Here is a 17602-nt window from a genome sequence, read left to right as displayed (position 1 = left end):
TTCTGACGGAAAAACTTAGCTTGAACCTAGAGAAGAGCGTAGCGACAGCAGCGACTTGCGGCAGCAGCTTGACTTACGGCTGCCCGGGCCCTCAGGGAGCTCAGCTTGGGAGCCGGGCGGAGAGTACGAACGCGGCCGCTGGCTCCCGGGTGCTCTAGTCCGGACGCGCAGCAGCATGACCCAGTCGGTGGTCGTACAGGGTAAGCTGCGCGGGAGGGTGGGCACCTTGTCGCCGCGCAGCCAACCGGCCTTGTTTTTCCTCGTAATGGCTACTCTCTTTCCCTCCTTTCGCTGATCGCAGTCGGCCAGTGCGGAAACCAGATCGGCTGCTGCTTTTGGGATCTGGCGCTAAGGGAGCACGCCGCGGTCAACCAGGTACCGACCCACCCTCCCGGAGACTACCCGCCTGTTACCGATGCTCGCGCAACAAATAAGCAAGAATAAGCAGCAAATAAGAATCAGTCCATTTGACCTTTTATCTTACTGATAGATACTGATAGAGGTTGTATAGGGTCTTCTCAGGAAAACACAAACCGGTTTTTAAGCGTTTGGTGGCGTTAGACCCAGAACAAACGCTAGCCAAATACCTTAAGTCTTAAGTCTCCCTCCCTGATTCTTAGGGTCTCATTTTTATCGGGATTCTTTTGAAGAGCAATGCGATAGTATATGGGGAAGTACTTTGTAAAATAGGTAACGTGTGTGGTATTATATTCCTGAATTTAGTCAACTTTAAAATGATCACCAGGAATCCAGAGAAAGCCCTCTTTTGATGCACCTGTTCTGCAATCCTATGGGGCTCCTTTCTTTAGCGCCCTCAGCTAAACTTTATCCATAGATCCTACGGCATTTACCTTTTAGGGAGGGAGAAGTCTGAGCATTTTTTGATAACTTGCAATTTTGTTGTTGTTATCATAGCCAAATACCAGCCATTACAATATTGTGAGAATATTAAATCGAAAGGATTTCATTTGGGAAAGAAGCAAAACTTAATCAAATGCTATAAATATATTTTTTTTCTTTTTAGAAAGGAATTTATGACGAGGCAATAAGCAGCTTCTTTAGAAATGTGGATACCAGGTAAGATGGGATTAAAGTCTGTCACATAGCATAATGATTCTTTTCATGTCATCAGATTGGGAGAGAATTCTTCAAAGGATAATAAAATAGTTGATAACTATAAAGAAGTTGTCTGGGTTGTTTGTTAGTTTGTTTTTCTCAGTATTGAAAGCGTTTTTTCCCATTATTATTCCCATATCATTAATATTTCTCATATTATTCTGCAGAGCAAGACAGCAGGTTTCCTTTTAAGACCATGTTAAGGAACAAAAGAACCTTTAGTGGGCCTTCTTTTAACATGACCTTGAAATAAAGTTTTACTGAAGGACTGCTGAAAATTTCCCTCAGTGTATCTTGTTAATGCATTCAGGAATGGCCAACTTTTGAAAGAAAAATGTATTTTTTTTTTTTTTTTTACATTTCTGTGATATTTGTAGTCAAGAATATTTGCTCTATAAGTAGAATGTGCTAAAAGGAAGGAAAGCAACTGTCAAATTACTTTTGTTGATTTTAATAAAGAATCTATATAACTATCTTTTATCTGAGAGAGTAATTTTGACATTCAAGGTGTGTCCGTAATGTTTAACGTTTAATCGTTAAGTGTGTGTGTTTTACTTAAACTGTGGTGGACTTGAACTGAAAGGTCTATAGTGAATATCCATCTTTATCGTAATTCAATAAAAATTCTAGTTCTAGTTTGAATTAGTTTGTTGGGTATTTGAGGTAGTTATCTCCTAGAGAAAGCTAATGAATCCCCACTTCCCTGGTGAATTCCAGAGTCTGACCCTCAAGCTTGTAAACTTAGAAAACTTGTTGACATCTTGAGAATAAGTCCATTGCTCTCCAGCACAGGTCGGTAAACCAAACTCAAAGAGAATGGGAGATTAAAAAGCAGAAAGTCAATGTAGTAATTGACAGTAGGGACGGTAACTCCAGAGCACTAGATTTTCCTTTACTTTCAAAAGTGCATTCTCTTCTGTAGGAAATCTACCTGAAAAGGTAAATAGTAGAAAGTTGTTTGGTGACCATGGAATCAGGCCAAGGGAAGTTAGGTGTAGTACCTTAATGGCTGGTGTCATTTATTTTTATTATGTGGAAATATCTGCCATCTAGATTCCCTGGAACCTAAAACTAGATTCTAGAGCATCCTTTCCCCCTAAATACTGTTAAGAGACTAAAATTTGCCTTTGTAATACTTCCTTTTACATGCTTCTAACTAAATTTCCACTCTCATCCCCTCTACTCGAGATGGCCAATCCTTTCACTAAGTATTACTTAGTTGAGGGGTGCCTGGGTGGCTCGGTTGAGCATCTGACTTTGGCTCAGGTTGTGATCTCACGGTTCATGAGTTCGAGCTCTGCATCGAGCTCACTGCTGTCAGCCTGTCGGCGCAGAGCAGGCTTCGGATCCTCTGTCCCTCTCTCTCTCTGCCTCTCCCCTGCTGGCACCCTTTCTCTCAAAAATAAATTTAAAAAAAAAATTTTTTTTCAACCATTACTTAGTTGAGACTCAGTCTGGCAGCTGTTTGTTCTTAATAATTGACTACATAACTGTACTCTTATCTACTCTGTTTTGTAATTTAAACCTGAAAACATTCTTATTTCCCCAATCTCGAGTTTCTCCAAAAAGGGGAGCTGAGTCTTGGTATCTTAGTATTCTGTGTACTATCAACACCTGGGAGCCTCCACATTAATACAAACAAATCTTTCAAAACCAAGACCACATATTTGTATACACTTCCATATCTATTTGACAAGATGACCATACCTTTTTAATAGCATACTAGGAATTTACCTATACTAGGGGTTAACAGGCCGTTTCTGTAAAGGACCAGATGGTAAATATTTTAGGTTTTGCAGACCATAAGTTCTGTCATATTTGTTTGACTCTGCTGTTGTAGCGGGAATGCAGGTATAGCTTACTAGTGCATAAGCAAGCAAATGGGAAAGACTGTGTTTGAATAAAATTTTATGTAGGAAAATAAGCAGCTGGTCAGAGTTGGACCAAGGACCATAGTTTACCAGCTCGACCTAGAGCATCATCTGTGCTCAATTCAACTTCCTTTCATATATTCTGTCTTCTTATCTACTGTATTGACTTATATAAACATATCTATGTTTGGTCATAGATGTAGTTATTTTAGTAACTTTTGTTCAACATGAAATTCTAGGAACAACCTGAGATATACAGTGATATGTAACTGGTGGCTTAAGCAGTAAAAGTATCCAGATACCTCATACAAAGAAATCTGGAAATCACATGATCTAGGCTTGGAGAAGTGCCTTAAAGACTGAGGCACTGTCACTTCATTATTCATGTGGTGTCGGCTTCTTGTCCTCATATTTATTATTTCATAACTGTAAAGTGCACTCCATGCATCTATATTCACTCCATGCATCTATATTCATGTTTATATGCCAAGCACCAACAGCATCTGGTCCTCTTTATCAGAAACACTTCCCAGCATACCTGCTTTTTATCTCAGAACTACATTACATGGCCGGCCCTAACTACAAAGAAAGCCAGGGAAAAAAGTACGTCACTTTTTCAGCCTAATAGGAGGATAGGGAAGGGAGAGGAATGGCATTTCGCTGTTGCCTTTTGTGCCTGCCCCTCTAGGCCTATAAGTAGCTTTATTGTATAAGTGGAGTTAACTTTATTATCTAATAGCACTATTAGCCTTGGAAGATCTTATGACCTTTTCTCATTTTTTATCTTTCAGAGTGGTTGGTGATGGTGGCAATATTTCCAAGGGGAAAATTTGTTCTTTGAAAGCACGAGTAAGATCATATATATGCTTAGATTCTTTTATCACGTGTGTTTTTAAAATAATTATACTTTAGGGGCGCCTGGGTGGCGCAGTCGGTTAAGCGTCCGACTTCAGCCAGGTCACGATCTCGCGGTCCGGGAGTTCAAGCCCCGCATCAGGCTCTGGGCTGATGGCTCAGAGCCTGGAGCCTGTTTCCGATTCTGTGTCTCCCTCTCTCGCTGCCCCTCCCCCGTTCATGCTCTGTCTCTCTCTGTCCCCAAAAATAAAAATAAACGTTGAAAAAAATAAATAAATAAAAAATAAATAAAATAATTATACTTTGGTAACTATCATGAGAATAAAATTTTAATTTGACTTCTCAAATTAAGAAAAGTTTTTACTGGAGCGCCTAGGTGGCTCACTCAGTTGAGCAACTGACCTCGGCTCAGGTCATAATCTTGTTGTGGTCTGTGAGTTTGAGCCCCGCATGTGTTGGGCTCTGTGCCGACAGCTTGGAGCCTGGAGCCTTCTTTGGATCCTGTGTGTCACTCTTTGTCTGCCCCTCCCCTGCTCACACTCTGTCTCTCTGTCTCTCAAAAATGAAGAAACATGAAAAAAAAATTTTTTTTTTAAAGTACTAAGTCACATTTTAATATAAATAAGCAGACATTTATGTCTACCTGAAACGTTAGGGGAAAAGTTTTGTGCTTTAAATAAAAACACTGCATATTTAGCATTTTTTGTGTGTGAATGTTTCAGGGAAGAGCTATGTCTAGATAGATGATAACAAAAGGAATTTCCTTAACTCTAAGCCTGAAACATATATTAATGCAGGTTAATTTTTCATTTGAAGATAGTGGAAGATTTCTTTGCATCAGAATTACTATTCCCAATACAAAGCATGGATCCAGCCACGTTATAGTGAATACCACAACCATGTAAGACCTCTTGAACAAAAATGCTTCGAGTCAGTAGCCCATATTTAGTGTTAATCTCATTCCAGCAACACTTCTCTTCCGTGATTGTCTACAACAAACTGCTTTTTCCAGTTGGTAATAAGTTATTTTTATAACAAGAAAGGCAGTTTAGATGCTATGGGAGGAATTGTGACGCTTCTATCAAAACTGACTTCCAGAGGTGCTTGAATGTCACTTTGTATTTTGCATGTTGCTTCCTTTGTTAGAATGCAAGGTAATTTAGGTAATCTCCCACAAATTATCTTAAGTCTGTTTTGGAACACTGCCATTATAAGCTAATTTTTTTCTCTTTGTAATCTTACACAACTTGTAGTACACTACAGTTTGCCCAGACAGTGAAGTGTCTCTTATGTGGTTGATAAGATGTTAAAGTCAACATTTAAGGTAAAAATTGCATATCATCGTAAAATATCCTAGAAAACCCCTAAATTACCAGTAAATAGCCCTATATAGTCCAGTATACATAAAGTGTATGCATATTGCTTGCTCTGTACAAAAGATTGCATTTGCAGTACATAATTATTGTGTAGTCTTTCTGATATACTACTGTGATATACTATTAAACAATTAGAAATATAATATTTCTGATATACTGTGTAAGATAATTTTTTAAATTGCTTGCTTATAGTAGCATCGTTAATTACACAGTTTAATTCACAGAATTTAGATGGGCATAAATTACAACTTCACAACAGTTAGTATTCCATAAATACTGAACTTGACTGGCTCCTCTCAATGAGATAGTAGAGCATAGAGTTTGGTGGTTAAGAGTGAAGATTCTGCAGGTTTGAATCTTAGCTCTGTCACTTACTAGCTGGGCTAAAGTTATTTAACTTTCCTAGGCCTCAGTTTTTTTCATGTGTTAAGTGAGGGTAACTATAGTACCTACGCATAAGGTGAGGATCAAATGCAGAGTACTTAGAACAGTGCCATGTCATAAGCGCTTAACATTACGGGGTCACAAGCACTGAAGAAGCCCATAAACCAAGCACTTTCTCTGTGACACTGAATCAAAGCTAATAGCTTCATAGTGTGCCCTAAGGTTATTTCATATTTTTTTTAGCTTTTTAATTTATTTATTTCCCTTTTCACTCATCTTCCTCAGCGTAGAAGATGTGGGAAGTACAAATATAATTCTGCCATCCCTGCTTACATTTTGCTGTATTTTCCTCCAGTCTTTTCTATTTTTCTTTCCATAGTTAATTTTATATTTTATATTTTCATTTTCCTCTGAGGAATAAAGGTTATCTCCCATGTCAGTAATGTTTGTGGTAATGAATTAGGTTTTCTTGGGCGTAGGGACCCTATTGTCATCTTTAACGTTGATCCAGTGCCTTGGTTCGCACATAATAATAAGTTTACTGATTTGAATTGGACAGTTTGGGGCTGTGATTCATGAAGAGCAGCATGGTTGCTCTAGTGAGTAAATATGCATTAATGTACCCTACATTTATTGAGAATTTTTTTCTAGTTAGGCACCTTTTAAATTTCTGAGACCTTGTTCTCAAAACATTTACAGTCACGTAAGCACATGAATAAAAGAATTGTTAGAAAATCAGTTGAGGGGATTATTCAGTTCCTTTTTTCCCCCCACATGGTATTTTGGAGTAGGATAAGAGTGTAGAATCCATCTTTTAATTGTATTCCACCTCCTGAGGAGAGTGAAATTACTTTTTCATTCTTGTAACAGATTCTACATAAAGATTCAAATAAAGATTTGATTAAGCTTAAACTGTAAAAAGAACAATGCAACTTTTAGTTCATAAATTAATTTACAGAATAACTAGCTCTAAAGAAAAATATGCTAATTAAATTTTATTTCTCTTTCTCAGGCTGTCTTGATTGACATGGAGGAAGGGGTAGTAAATGAAATTCTGCAGGGACCGTTGAGAGATGTGTTTGATAGCAAGCAGCTCATCACTGATATTTCTGGCTCAGGGAATAATTGGTGAGAATGTGCTGTATGTAAAAATTGAATGTCCTCTGGAAAAAAAAAGGAACAATCTTTCCTTCATTCTAATAGGTCCTGCTAACATGAAAGCAAGATCTAACCTGCTATACCTACCTCTAGGCTTTTCAGCCCATCATCTTTTCCTTGATAAATGATGGTGTTTCTCAGTGCTGAAAAGCCACTTGTATCATAGTTCTTTCTCATTTTTTTTTTAAGAAAAAAATCATGAATAATTGATTTACCAAAGTCCTTGTTGTAAATTGATTCTTAAATAGTACTAGGGGCGCCTGGGTGGCTCAGCTGTTTAAGCATCTGACTTTGGCCTGGGTCATGATCTCGCGGTTTGTGAGTTCGAGCCCCACATCAGGCTCTGTGCTGACAGCTCAGAGCCTGGAGCCTATTTCAGATTCTGTGTCTCCCTTTCTCTCTCTGCCTCTCACCTACTCATGCTCGCTCACTCTCTCTCTCTCTCTCTCTCTCTCTCTCTCAAAAATAAACTCTAAAAAAAAAAAATAATACTAAATAGTAACAAAAGTTTAAGTATTCTTATAAACTCTTCTCTTACCCGTGTTATTTGACTCTATCAAGTTCTCAGTTGGTCAGATTTAGGCTGGTGTCCCAGCATTTAGGCTCAGCCCAAGGCTGTTTAGCTCTTAAATATCTAATGGTCTGATCTCCTTAATGGGGTAAAAAGCTTCAACAATGATCATTTAATAGTTTCCATTGAAACTGTTTTTGCTGTTTTTTAAAAATTAAGTAGCTCCTTGTTATTTGCACACCTAGTATTTGTTATTTTATCTATTTACAGGCAATCCCTCAAGTTCCTAATGTGTAGTGATGTGTAATCACGGGGCACCTGGCTGGCTCTTTCAGAAGAGTGTGCAGTTCTTGATTGATGGGTCCTAAGGTTGAGCCCCATGTTGGGTGTAGAGATTACTTAAATAAATAAAAATTTAAAGCATGAATTTACATTTTGCATTGTTAGAGACTCATCTGGGGAGAACCAGTCACTAAATGAATCCATATGCCTACTTAACTGGCTTTCCACTAATTATTGTGTAATCTTTCTGTAATTTTTGAGTTATACAACCTGACTATATGTTGTGGGAAAATCATTCATTCATTTTTTAAATCATTTAATCATTTTTAATGCATCAAAGTGCTACTTGCAAATCTGATTAACCAAAAAAGTTTGCAGAGTCTTAGAAGTATCAGTGTTCTTTTGTGTGCCAGTTTATCTAATAACACAACATAACTTATGTTTTCTCACATATTAAACCAATATGTCAAAAGTCTTTATTTTTATTGTCATTCTAGTTGACTGTGTTCTGCTTTTTAATATGTAAAATTTACTGCAATCAGAAATTATTTTAAATGGAGATGAGAAACAGCTATGTAAATAAATTCTTATAATTATGCCTAAAGAAAAAAAAGAGAAGATAAATTTAGAAAACCATAGTTTAATAGCCATTGATAATGCTCTATTTTGTCATGATATTTGAGGATTATAGATATATATATATTTGTTACATTTTCTACCTAGTGTCTTTGAAATATCATCATATGATTTATTGATACGAAACCAGAAGAATGTACTTAATACAGTAAAAATACTTTTTCAGGTTTTTCTATAATCTTTTCATGTGGATCAGAAATAATAAAATCTTGAAATAATAAATGCCAGGGTGATTTTGTGATTTATGTCTTTTTTTTCAGGGCTGTGGGTCACAAAGTTTTTGGCAGGCTTTATCAAGAACAGATTTTAGAGAAACTCAGAAAGTCGGCAGAGCACTGTGATTGTTTACAGTGTTTTTTTATAATACATTCCATGGGAGGAGGTAAAGTTATTCACTCATTTCCCTATAATAATGTGAAAGTGTAAATCGGAACTCATTTTGCAAACTGAAGGATGTTTTCAGACCAATGCTTAATAAAGGTAGAACTTTTAACACTGTGTTTATGAGCATGTACATAACTGCTTTTTATTTTAGATTTTTGTCAGATTTTGTTCCTATTGTCATTTTTTTTTTAATTTAAGCGCTTTTAAGAGATAGTAGAACTGAATCTGAATTTTTTTTCTTCTACCTTTAGTTTCTTTTATAAAATTTCTGACTATATTTCAGTATATATGAGCTTTCTGGGAATGCTGACTTTCTCCTAAGGGTTTGTTTGTGCAATCTCATATCCTAACTAGAGCTAAGCATTTCTGGCTTAAAAATGTCCGTATTCTTCAGCTACCTTTAGACCTTTCTTGTGTCCAATAAGAGACATAAATAAAAGAAATCCTTTTAGTCAGCTCCTTTAAATCTTTCCTTACATGGTAATTACCTTGACCTATAATAAATGATCTGCATTGCTTTCTTTTCCCTGGAAAGCCTGTACCTTGCAAATGAAGTACTTTTCTCCTCTGTTCTATGAACTAGAAACATATTGTATTTTGCTAATTTCAAATAGGATTAGCGAGTTTTAAAAGAAAAATTTGCCATGCTATTTTTCTTCAAGCTGATATTAAGATTTTATATTCAACAGGTTATGTAAATTAATTTTTTCTACATATCTATTATGCAGTATGATAGCATTTTAAAATTAAAGTTATAATTGCTACGTAAACCATGCCTTTAGAGGACCATTATAATCACTGAATTAAGAAACAAATTTCTCTTCGTACTAGTATAATTAACCAACAAGTTTGGATCCGTTTTAAAAAAAAGAAACAATTTGATTTATATTTCATTATGGTGCCTTTTTAAATCCATCTATTCAAAATCTCAGATTATACTTTATTCATAATTTACTGGCAAAAGTAAATAATAGTGAAGGTTAAAAATGGTCTCCTCTCTCACATCTAATTCCTAGTCTCCTCACAGGTAATCGAGTTTGCCAATGTCTGTCCTTCCAGATATTTTCTATGCCTGTTACGTATGTGTGTATATTTTTACATAAACAAGATCATGAGATGCTTATTACTCTGTAATTTTTTCACTTTGTCTTTCCCAAATGTTTTTGTTTTTTTTTTAATTTTTTTTTTAATGTTTTTATTTATTTTTGAGACAGAGAGAAACAGAGCATGAGCAGGGGAGGGGCAGAGAGAGAGGGAGACACAGAATCTGAAACAGGCTCCAGGCTCTGAGCTGTCAGCACAGAGTCCGACGCGGGGCTCGAACTCATGGACTGTAAGATCATGACCTGAGCTGAAGTCGGAAGCCCAACCGACTGAGCCACCCAGGCGCCCCCCAAATGTCTTTTAATATCATCTCTGTCTCATGGAATTCAATTGTGTTAATATAATAATTTTTAAAGTCTGTTTCTCGTTAGTAGATGTTAAGTTTATGGTGTTCAGTTATTAAACACAGTCCTCAGTTGAATATCTGATACGTACATTTCTGCTCATTTGTGCCTCTATAGCTGTAGGTAATATTCCCAAAAGGAAAGTGGGACCAAAGAATATGTACATTTTAAATTTTGATGCATGTTAATAAATACCTTGCCACATTATTTCACCAATCCATATTATTACCAACAATTTATACAAGTTTATTTCCCCACCCTGTCACCAACACTATTAGAAGACCTGAATCTAACATATTCAAAATTGGATTGTTTTAATTTGGATGGCTTTGATTAGAAGAAAGGTTAAGCACGTTCATATCTATTCACCAATTGATTTATTATGAGTTACATATTTACATACTTTCCCCATTTTTCTATTCATGGTTTTTTGGTTATTGATTTGTGAGACCTCTTTATGAAAGAAATTTAATCCTTCATATGCATTGGAGATTTTTTTCTTAGTTTGCCTTTTTAATTTTGTTTATGGGTTCTATATGTATATGTTTATATGGCTTTTAAAATATTTTAATGGAATTAAAACTGTCTTCTCTATAATGGCTCTGGTTTTTAACGTATGTTTCTACAAAAAAAAAAAAAAACAACCATAAAATTCCAGGTTCCTCACAATTTTATTCTAAATCATTTGTGCTGAGTTTTGTTTTCTTTCTTTGCAATTTTAATCCTCAGGAACAGGATCTGGACTTGGCACGTTTCTCTTAAAGGTGCTTGAGGACGAATTCCCAGAAGTATACAGATTTGTGACTTCAATTTATCCTTCTGGTGAGGATGATGTCATAACCTCACCTTATAATAGCATCTTGGCAATGAAGGAACTTAATGAGCATGCAGATTGTGTGTTGCCCATTGACAACCAAGTAAGAAATGACATTGTAATTTATGGATATATCATGTATACATTCAGTCCTATGTTATGCATGTGTGTGCATATGAAACATTGTCTTCACCTTTCAGCTTTCCCACCTAAGAGGAAAAATAAGTTTAAATTGTTTTTCTTTCTCTTCCTTTCTTCCTGGTAGAATGTCATCTGTGTCCGCTCTTAATAGCTTCTCTCCCAATATTTTTCCTTTAAAAGTCTTTATTTGACATCATTAGCAAAATTGACCTCATGGTGAATTCTGGAAAGTTGGGTACAACTATAAAGCCAAAGAGTCTGGTTACTTCAAGTGCTGGGGCTTTGAAAAAGCAGCACCAGAAGCCCTTTGATGCGATGAACAACATTGTGGCAAATTTGCTGCTGAACCTAACCAGGTAATCGTATTGATGGTATACCTAAGGACAGTTTACAGACTTCACTTTGCTTCTGATGATGCTTGCAGTAGCATTTTTGTAGAGGAACTTTTTAGTTGTTCTAGGTCATAAGAGCTTCTTTTTATTTTATTTTGTCTAGTATTTTGAGATCTTGGAGTGACAGACCAGAATTGTAATTTCTACGGCTCCAAAGCAACATTTCCTCAGATACATTCTGTAGAATATTAATGGGTATCAAATGAAAAAAAATTGTCACAAAGACAGTTGAGAACTTGGTTAGATAAAAGTAAGCATGGTTGATTGGTTTGTTTGTTTGGCTGTAGAATGTCTTCCATCTTTTAAACCAGCTAATGTTTACCTCCTCATTCATTAGCTGTCCAAAATTTCTCCTTGACTTCGATCTAGAAGATTGCTTTGGCCTTATTATATTCCAAATTATAGAGCACACTAAGCAGACTCTTAACGAATTTAGTAAAATTTATAGGGTAATTAAATAATTATTGCCCTGTATGTGTTTAACTCCACCTCAAGTCCATTTTAAGTAAGATATTTTTGTGTATGTAACGTGCAGCATAACAGTGTGTTGGTTACACCTCATATAATCCACAAATAAGAATTGCTATAGATGTTGTATGTTATATTTTAATGATCTTTATACATGATGTTCATGATACTAAATTTCACTAATACAGAAAAAAAAGAGCATATATTTCCTAACTGAAGAACAATGTACAAAAGGATTTAAAAGTGCCTGCTGAATAAATCAAGCTACATTCAAAGTATAAAGTTTTTAAGTTAATTTTTTTTTCTCTTGCTTTAATGTTAATTTTTTAGCTCTGCAAGGTTTGAAGGGTCCCTTAATATGGATCTTAATGAAATCAGCATGAATTTAGTTCCTTTTCCTCAACTGCATTATCTTGTGTCAAGCCTAACACCTCTGTATACACTGGCAGATGTTAATATTCCTACCCGAAGGTAAAGTGTAGCAATTTTATTCCAGTTACTTGATAATTTGAATTACTTTTTTTTAAAAAATTGTTTTTCAGTTTGTAATAACTCTGGGTACTTCTTTATTTCATTTATAATTGATGACAACCATTTTTTCATGACTTGAATTCTTTATTTACAGGTCATTGTTTAAAAAGTCAATATTAAGGGGCACCCGGGTGATTCAGTTGGTTACGCCTTGGGCTCTTGACTTCAGCTCAGGTTACAGTTCGTGGGTTTGAGCCCCATATCTAGCTCTGTGCTGACAATGCAGATCCTGCTTGGGATTCTCTCTCTCTCCTTCTCTGCCCCTCCCCACTCATGTTCTCTGTCTCTCTCTCTCAAGATAAACTTTAAAAAGTCAATATTAAGCTATTTGGAATTAAATCTAAATTTTTAAGCTAACTAAATGAAGATACGGTTTTTATTGAAAAGGATTTAAGGGCTTTGAAGTCTGACATACTAAGTCTAAATGCTAATTATGTCACTAGCTACAGGACCTTGGGCATGTGACAAACTTTCTTTCCATTTTTCTCATCTGTAAGTACGAGAATCAATGCACCTATCTCTTTTCCTTGTTGGCTATATTAAATAAGAGTATCTTTTAAAGCTATCACGGTGTAGCACCATAGAACTAGGCTTTCCAATATTATTGTTTATGGTAGCTGTTACCTAAAATTTCCAGAACACCTTGTTTTGTAAGTGTGTGTCATTTATAAGCATAAAACTTAAGAGGCAACAAAAAAAATTAGTTGAAAAAAACTGTTAGCATATATAGTGATAATGAGCTTGAAAAGGTCCAACTGGCATCCACAGTTGAGAGTAAAGGTCCTGTCACACTCTGTAGGAGGATAGTATGTAAATTATAAAGTAAAAACTGGATTAAAGTTTTTATAGTTTTAAGTTTTGGCAAAATAACAATTCTACACTGTGGGAATGTCACAGTGATATTGATTAACTTTTATTTAAGCTGGTAACAACCAGTTGTGCCAACTAATAGATAGGACTCTTTCTGCATAGGATACTGATGACCTTAAGTTAAGCAGCTTGCATAGTGTATAGAACATGGTGATCATTCATTAAATATTCACTGTTTTTATCAGCCCAATGTATTAAAAATTAATGTATTTAAATAAAATGTGCATCATTAATGTGGACACATACAATGTAAATTCATACTAAACTATTTATTATACATTAGTGATAATCCAGACATTTTTTACATTTAATTAAGTACAGCTATAAAGGAGAAAATGTTTGACTTGGTCCTTCAACCTGAATGTTTCAAAGCCAATTAAATTTCTTTCTAATCCTGCTTTTTGGCATATTTTGATAAAAAGAACACTACTTCAACAGTGTTTATTCATATAATCATAATTTGTTACAAAGCATTATTTTTAATTAAAATGTGTTTGTGAAAATGTATAAGGGACTTTAAAGATTTTAGACTTTTAAAGAGCTTGTCACATGTTCTTTCTATCTCTTGTGTTCTTTTTTTCTGCTGTACTGTATATATTTCATAGGCTGCCATATCAGCATATGAACACATTTATCCTTGAGTAAAGTAATAAAATGTTTTAAAATTGTACTATTAAAAGTCATAGTTTTAAAATTCTTTAATTTCTTATTAATAGTTTCTAAACAAATGAGAATGGTTTTTGTTGTACCTTTTATTAATAAATGTCATTTCTGTGCCTAGTCCCATTTTTATCACATGAAAATAATGAGCACATCTGAGAAGTATGTGCATGTTTCTTGAAATCCTGTATTTCTAATGTAAATAAAGATAAGTGTCCCAAACTTACAAAAAGCTCCTTACTAGTTCTTACATTTTGTGTCAGAAAATAAATCACGAGTAAGTGTGCTCGTTTTCTGTATGGTGGTTCTTAACCTTTTCTGGGTTTCCTTAACTCCATAAAAATGCCCAGAAGCACATAACACACCAAAATTTTGAACACAGTAGCAAAAGATTTATGAATCCCCCGTAGCACTCACCATTCCTTAAAGGAGTCTTCTGTTCTTGCTGTCACATAACCAAGACAGAATGTAAGCTCTATTAGAGTAGGAAGTTTTTGTTGTTGTTCCCTGCTGGGTCTCTTGCACGTTAAATAGTGCCTGGCACGTAATAGGCATTCGCTAAATAACTGCTGAATGAGTAGGTAGCACAGTGCGATTTTTGCAGCACCCCCCAGACATTCTGCAGTTTCCGCATACAGAATCTTGGCTAGAGTTATCTAAGGAACCTAATCATATTTGTATTGAGGCAAGTGGGATTTGAGAACCAGACTGGGGCTATATTAAGGAAGGGCATAGGATGCTGTGAATTGTTAGATATAAACTTGTTAGCACCTTTTTCTTCCTCTCTTTAAATGAAGGATAAAAGATGTCCTCTTTTTTCGTATTTTTCATCAAGATTGCTTTGAGAAAATGATAGCTGAAATTTAGAATGTATTTGTGTATGTATTTACCTGTAGATGATGATCCCTGCATTTTGTATGTATAAACATAGAAGTAATATTTAGTATAAACAGTGATTCTTTCATTGTTCCAGGTTGGATCAGATGTTTTCAGATGCCTTTAGTAAAGATCACCAGCTAATTCGGGCTGACCCCAAACATAGCCTCTACCTCGCCTGTGCCCTTATGGTTAGAGGAAATGTACAGGTTTCAGATCTTCGCAGAAATATTGAAAGGTTTGATTTTATATTTTCCTGATAATTTATGTGTACCACTTGTGACAACATAGCATGGTAGTTCAGATGGCCTGTCTTCCAATTCTAGCATTTGCCACTTAACTAAAGCGTGACCTCGAGCAAACTACTTAGCCCCTCTTGGCCTTACTTTTTTCAAATGTAAAACAAGAATAATAGTACAAAATTGTTATTTGTGAATAGTGAATGATACAGGAGATGTTTTATTTTCTTTTTTTATTTTCAATTTTTTTTAACGTTTATTTATTTTTGAGAGAGAGCGCACGCACACGCAAGCAGGGGAGGGGCAGAGAGAGGGGTAGACACAGAATGCGAAGTAGGCTCCAGGCTCTGAGCTGTCAGCAGAGCCCAATGCGGGGCTCCAGCTCACAAATTGTGAGATCATGACCTCGGCCAAAGTTGGACGCTTAACTGACTGAGTCACCCAGGTGCTCTAAGAGGTCTTATTTTCTGAAAATGTTCAGAAAATTTAACTATTGTTGTTTTATTACCACCACCACCACTTCGCTGCTTCTAAGTTTATGTTGTACTATTTTTTGACCGTCTGTTTTTTAGGAAAACTACTCGATTGAATTACAAAGTAAAGAAAATTACAATATTTTCATTTCTTTTTCTTCCCCAGATTTTATGTCCTCCTAACTAAATGTCCCTTAGTTCACTGTCAGACTGTACCATGATACTGTTAATAGTAAAAAGTAGATAACTTTACCTTATATATTAAGCAATTAGAATGGTAATTACCATTAGTAATCCCCATTGCCATATATGGCAGATGTTTTCATTACCTTCATTCTCACCTTTGAGTTTTTGTATCTCAGATTAAAACCTTCTCTACAGTTTATCTCCTGGAATCAAGAAGGCTGGAAAACCAGCCTGTGTTCAGTACCTCCCGTGGGGCATTCCCATTCATTATTAGCTCTAGCAAATAACACGTGCGTGAAGCCTACCTTCATGGAACTCAGAGAGCGATTCATGAGGCTCTACAAGAAAAAGGTAATTATCAGTACACTTTTGTAACTATGTGTTTTTATTTGGGCTATTTAAGATGTATTCTTGTGAGTTATACTGTTACAAATCAGGGGCACTCCTGACTACTGTATTCGTTGTACTCAGACTACCTAAATGAGAAATCTCCTGAGTTTATAGGATTTGAGTTCTCATTTCTCTCGTAAAATTGAGTGAACTATTATTTTAATAAAGTATATGTGTGTTTCGGGGCACCTGGGTGGCCTAGTCAGTTAAGTGTCCGACTTTGGCTCAGGTCATGATCTCACAGTTCATGGGTTTGAGCCCCACATTGGGCTCAGTGTTGACAGCTCAGAGCCTGGAGCGTGCTTTGGATTCTGTGTCTCCCTCTCTCTCTGCCCCTCCCTGCTTATGCTATCTCTCTCTCTCTCTCTCTCTCTCTCTCTCAAAAATAAACATAAAAAAAAAAAAGAATATGTCTTAGGATAGTTACATTTGTATCAAGTTTCCTGAAAATGGTCATCATTATCCTTTGTTTGTAGGCTCATCTTCATCACTATCTACAAATTGAAGGGATGGAGGAAAGCTGTTTCATGGAAGCCGTGTCATCTTTATCCGCGCTCATAGAGGAATATAACCAACTGGACGCCACACGAAGCATGCCTGTGGAAGATTTACCTAGACTAAGCGTAGCTGTGTAAAACAGAACCCCAAAAGTACTTTTACTATTCTGAATTTCACATTTTTTGGTCACTTTATCTTTCTGTTTTCAGAACTTTTGTGATTCAGAAAGTCTAGTTTGCACTTTTCATATTAGAAAGCATTTTTGCCTTAAAAAAAAGAGTGGTTTTCCTTTTATTACAATTCGTGGGCGATACCAGTGTGTGACATTACTGAAAGTCCTAGTACCTTTAACTTCAAACATTTATCTTCAGAAAGTTCCCCTTTTCTGAAATTGAGAAAACAGAGTTCAACATTTTACTTTATTTAGAGTTTCATATTCAGGCATTCATACAATGGTAATCATGTCTTCAATAAAAATCTTACACAGATTTTCATATATTTATTTATAATTTATTTTGTCAGCCCTGGAATTTGCCCTGGAATTATTTGGTATAACTAGAGCTGTTAAATAAATTTATAATTTATTTGGTTGAATTCTCCTGATTCTTTAAAAGTGAGTACGAGGAGTAATAGAAGAACACAATATAAATATTTCTGTGTAATACCCACTAACTTTTCAGGGATAGGTTTTATTACAGCTATTAGGGAGGTTTTGTTTCTTGTTTGGGTAACCACCTGTTTGCACTGAAAAGAATTTTTACATTTATTTTAACATGTATTTGTATTAAATCATCTTTAAATATAATGCTTTTTATTAAACCAGTTGATTTTATAATAATAAATGTCCATATTTTTAAACAGTATTATTATTGGTTTTGCTTGTCACCATTTATATAAGCAAACAGAATGTTACTTAGCCTGATACCTTCTTCTGAACTTTGCAGCAAATGGCTGTAATAGTCTAGTGAAAGTGTTCTCGTTACTATAATCTCCAGCTCTAGGTTTTAACATTAATTTATCTTTAAATAAAATAATTTATATTT

At 35.5% G+C, this 17602-nt stretch overlaps 1 protein-coding gene across 5 annotated transcripts; it reads left to right on the top strand.

Moving 5' to 3' along the window:
- Nucleotides 1-70: 70 nt before the first annotated feature.
- Nucleotides 71-17422, top strand: TUBE1 (tubulin epsilon 1). Of its 5 annotated transcripts, none has more exons than XM_045499315.1 (12): nucleotides 71-200; nucleotides 302-375; nucleotides 1025-1077; nucleotides 3779-3836; nucleotides 6615-6730; nucleotides 8450-8571; nucleotides 10751-10938; nucleotides 11157-11332; nucleotides 12167-12307; nucleotides 14871-15011; nucleotides 15848-16022; nucleotides 16538-17422. In XM_045499315.1, exons 1-12 carry the CDS (start codon nucleotides 176-178, stop codon nucleotides 16694-16696), a joined length of 1428 nt encoding a protein of 475 aa, XP_045355271.1. In that variant the 5' UTR covers nucleotides 71-175; the 3' UTR covers nucleotides 16697-17422. The 5 variants fall into 5 exon arrangements, 4 of the variants coding, with proteins under 4 accessions (XP_045355271.1, XP_045355274.1, XP_045355272.1 ...); XR_006717486.1 differs by having other exon boundaries at nucleotides 72-200; nucleotides 15867-16022; nucleotides 16538-16649; XM_045499316.1 differs by having other exon boundaries at nucleotides 73-200; nucleotides 3779-3830.
- The last annotated feature ends 180 nt before the right edge of the window (nucleotides 17423-17602 follow it).

This window comes from Leopardus geoffroyi, chromosome B2 (assembly GCF_018350155.1).
Source record: "Leopardus geoffroyi isolate Oge1 chromosome B2, O.geoffroyi_Oge1_pat1.0, whole genome shotgun sequence".
In the NCBI taxonomy this organism is placed as follows: Eukaryota; Metazoa; Chordata; class Mammalia; order Carnivora; family Felidae; genus Leopardus; species Leopardus geoffroyi.
This window is presented reverse-complemented; position numbering and strand designations above follow the sequence as displayed.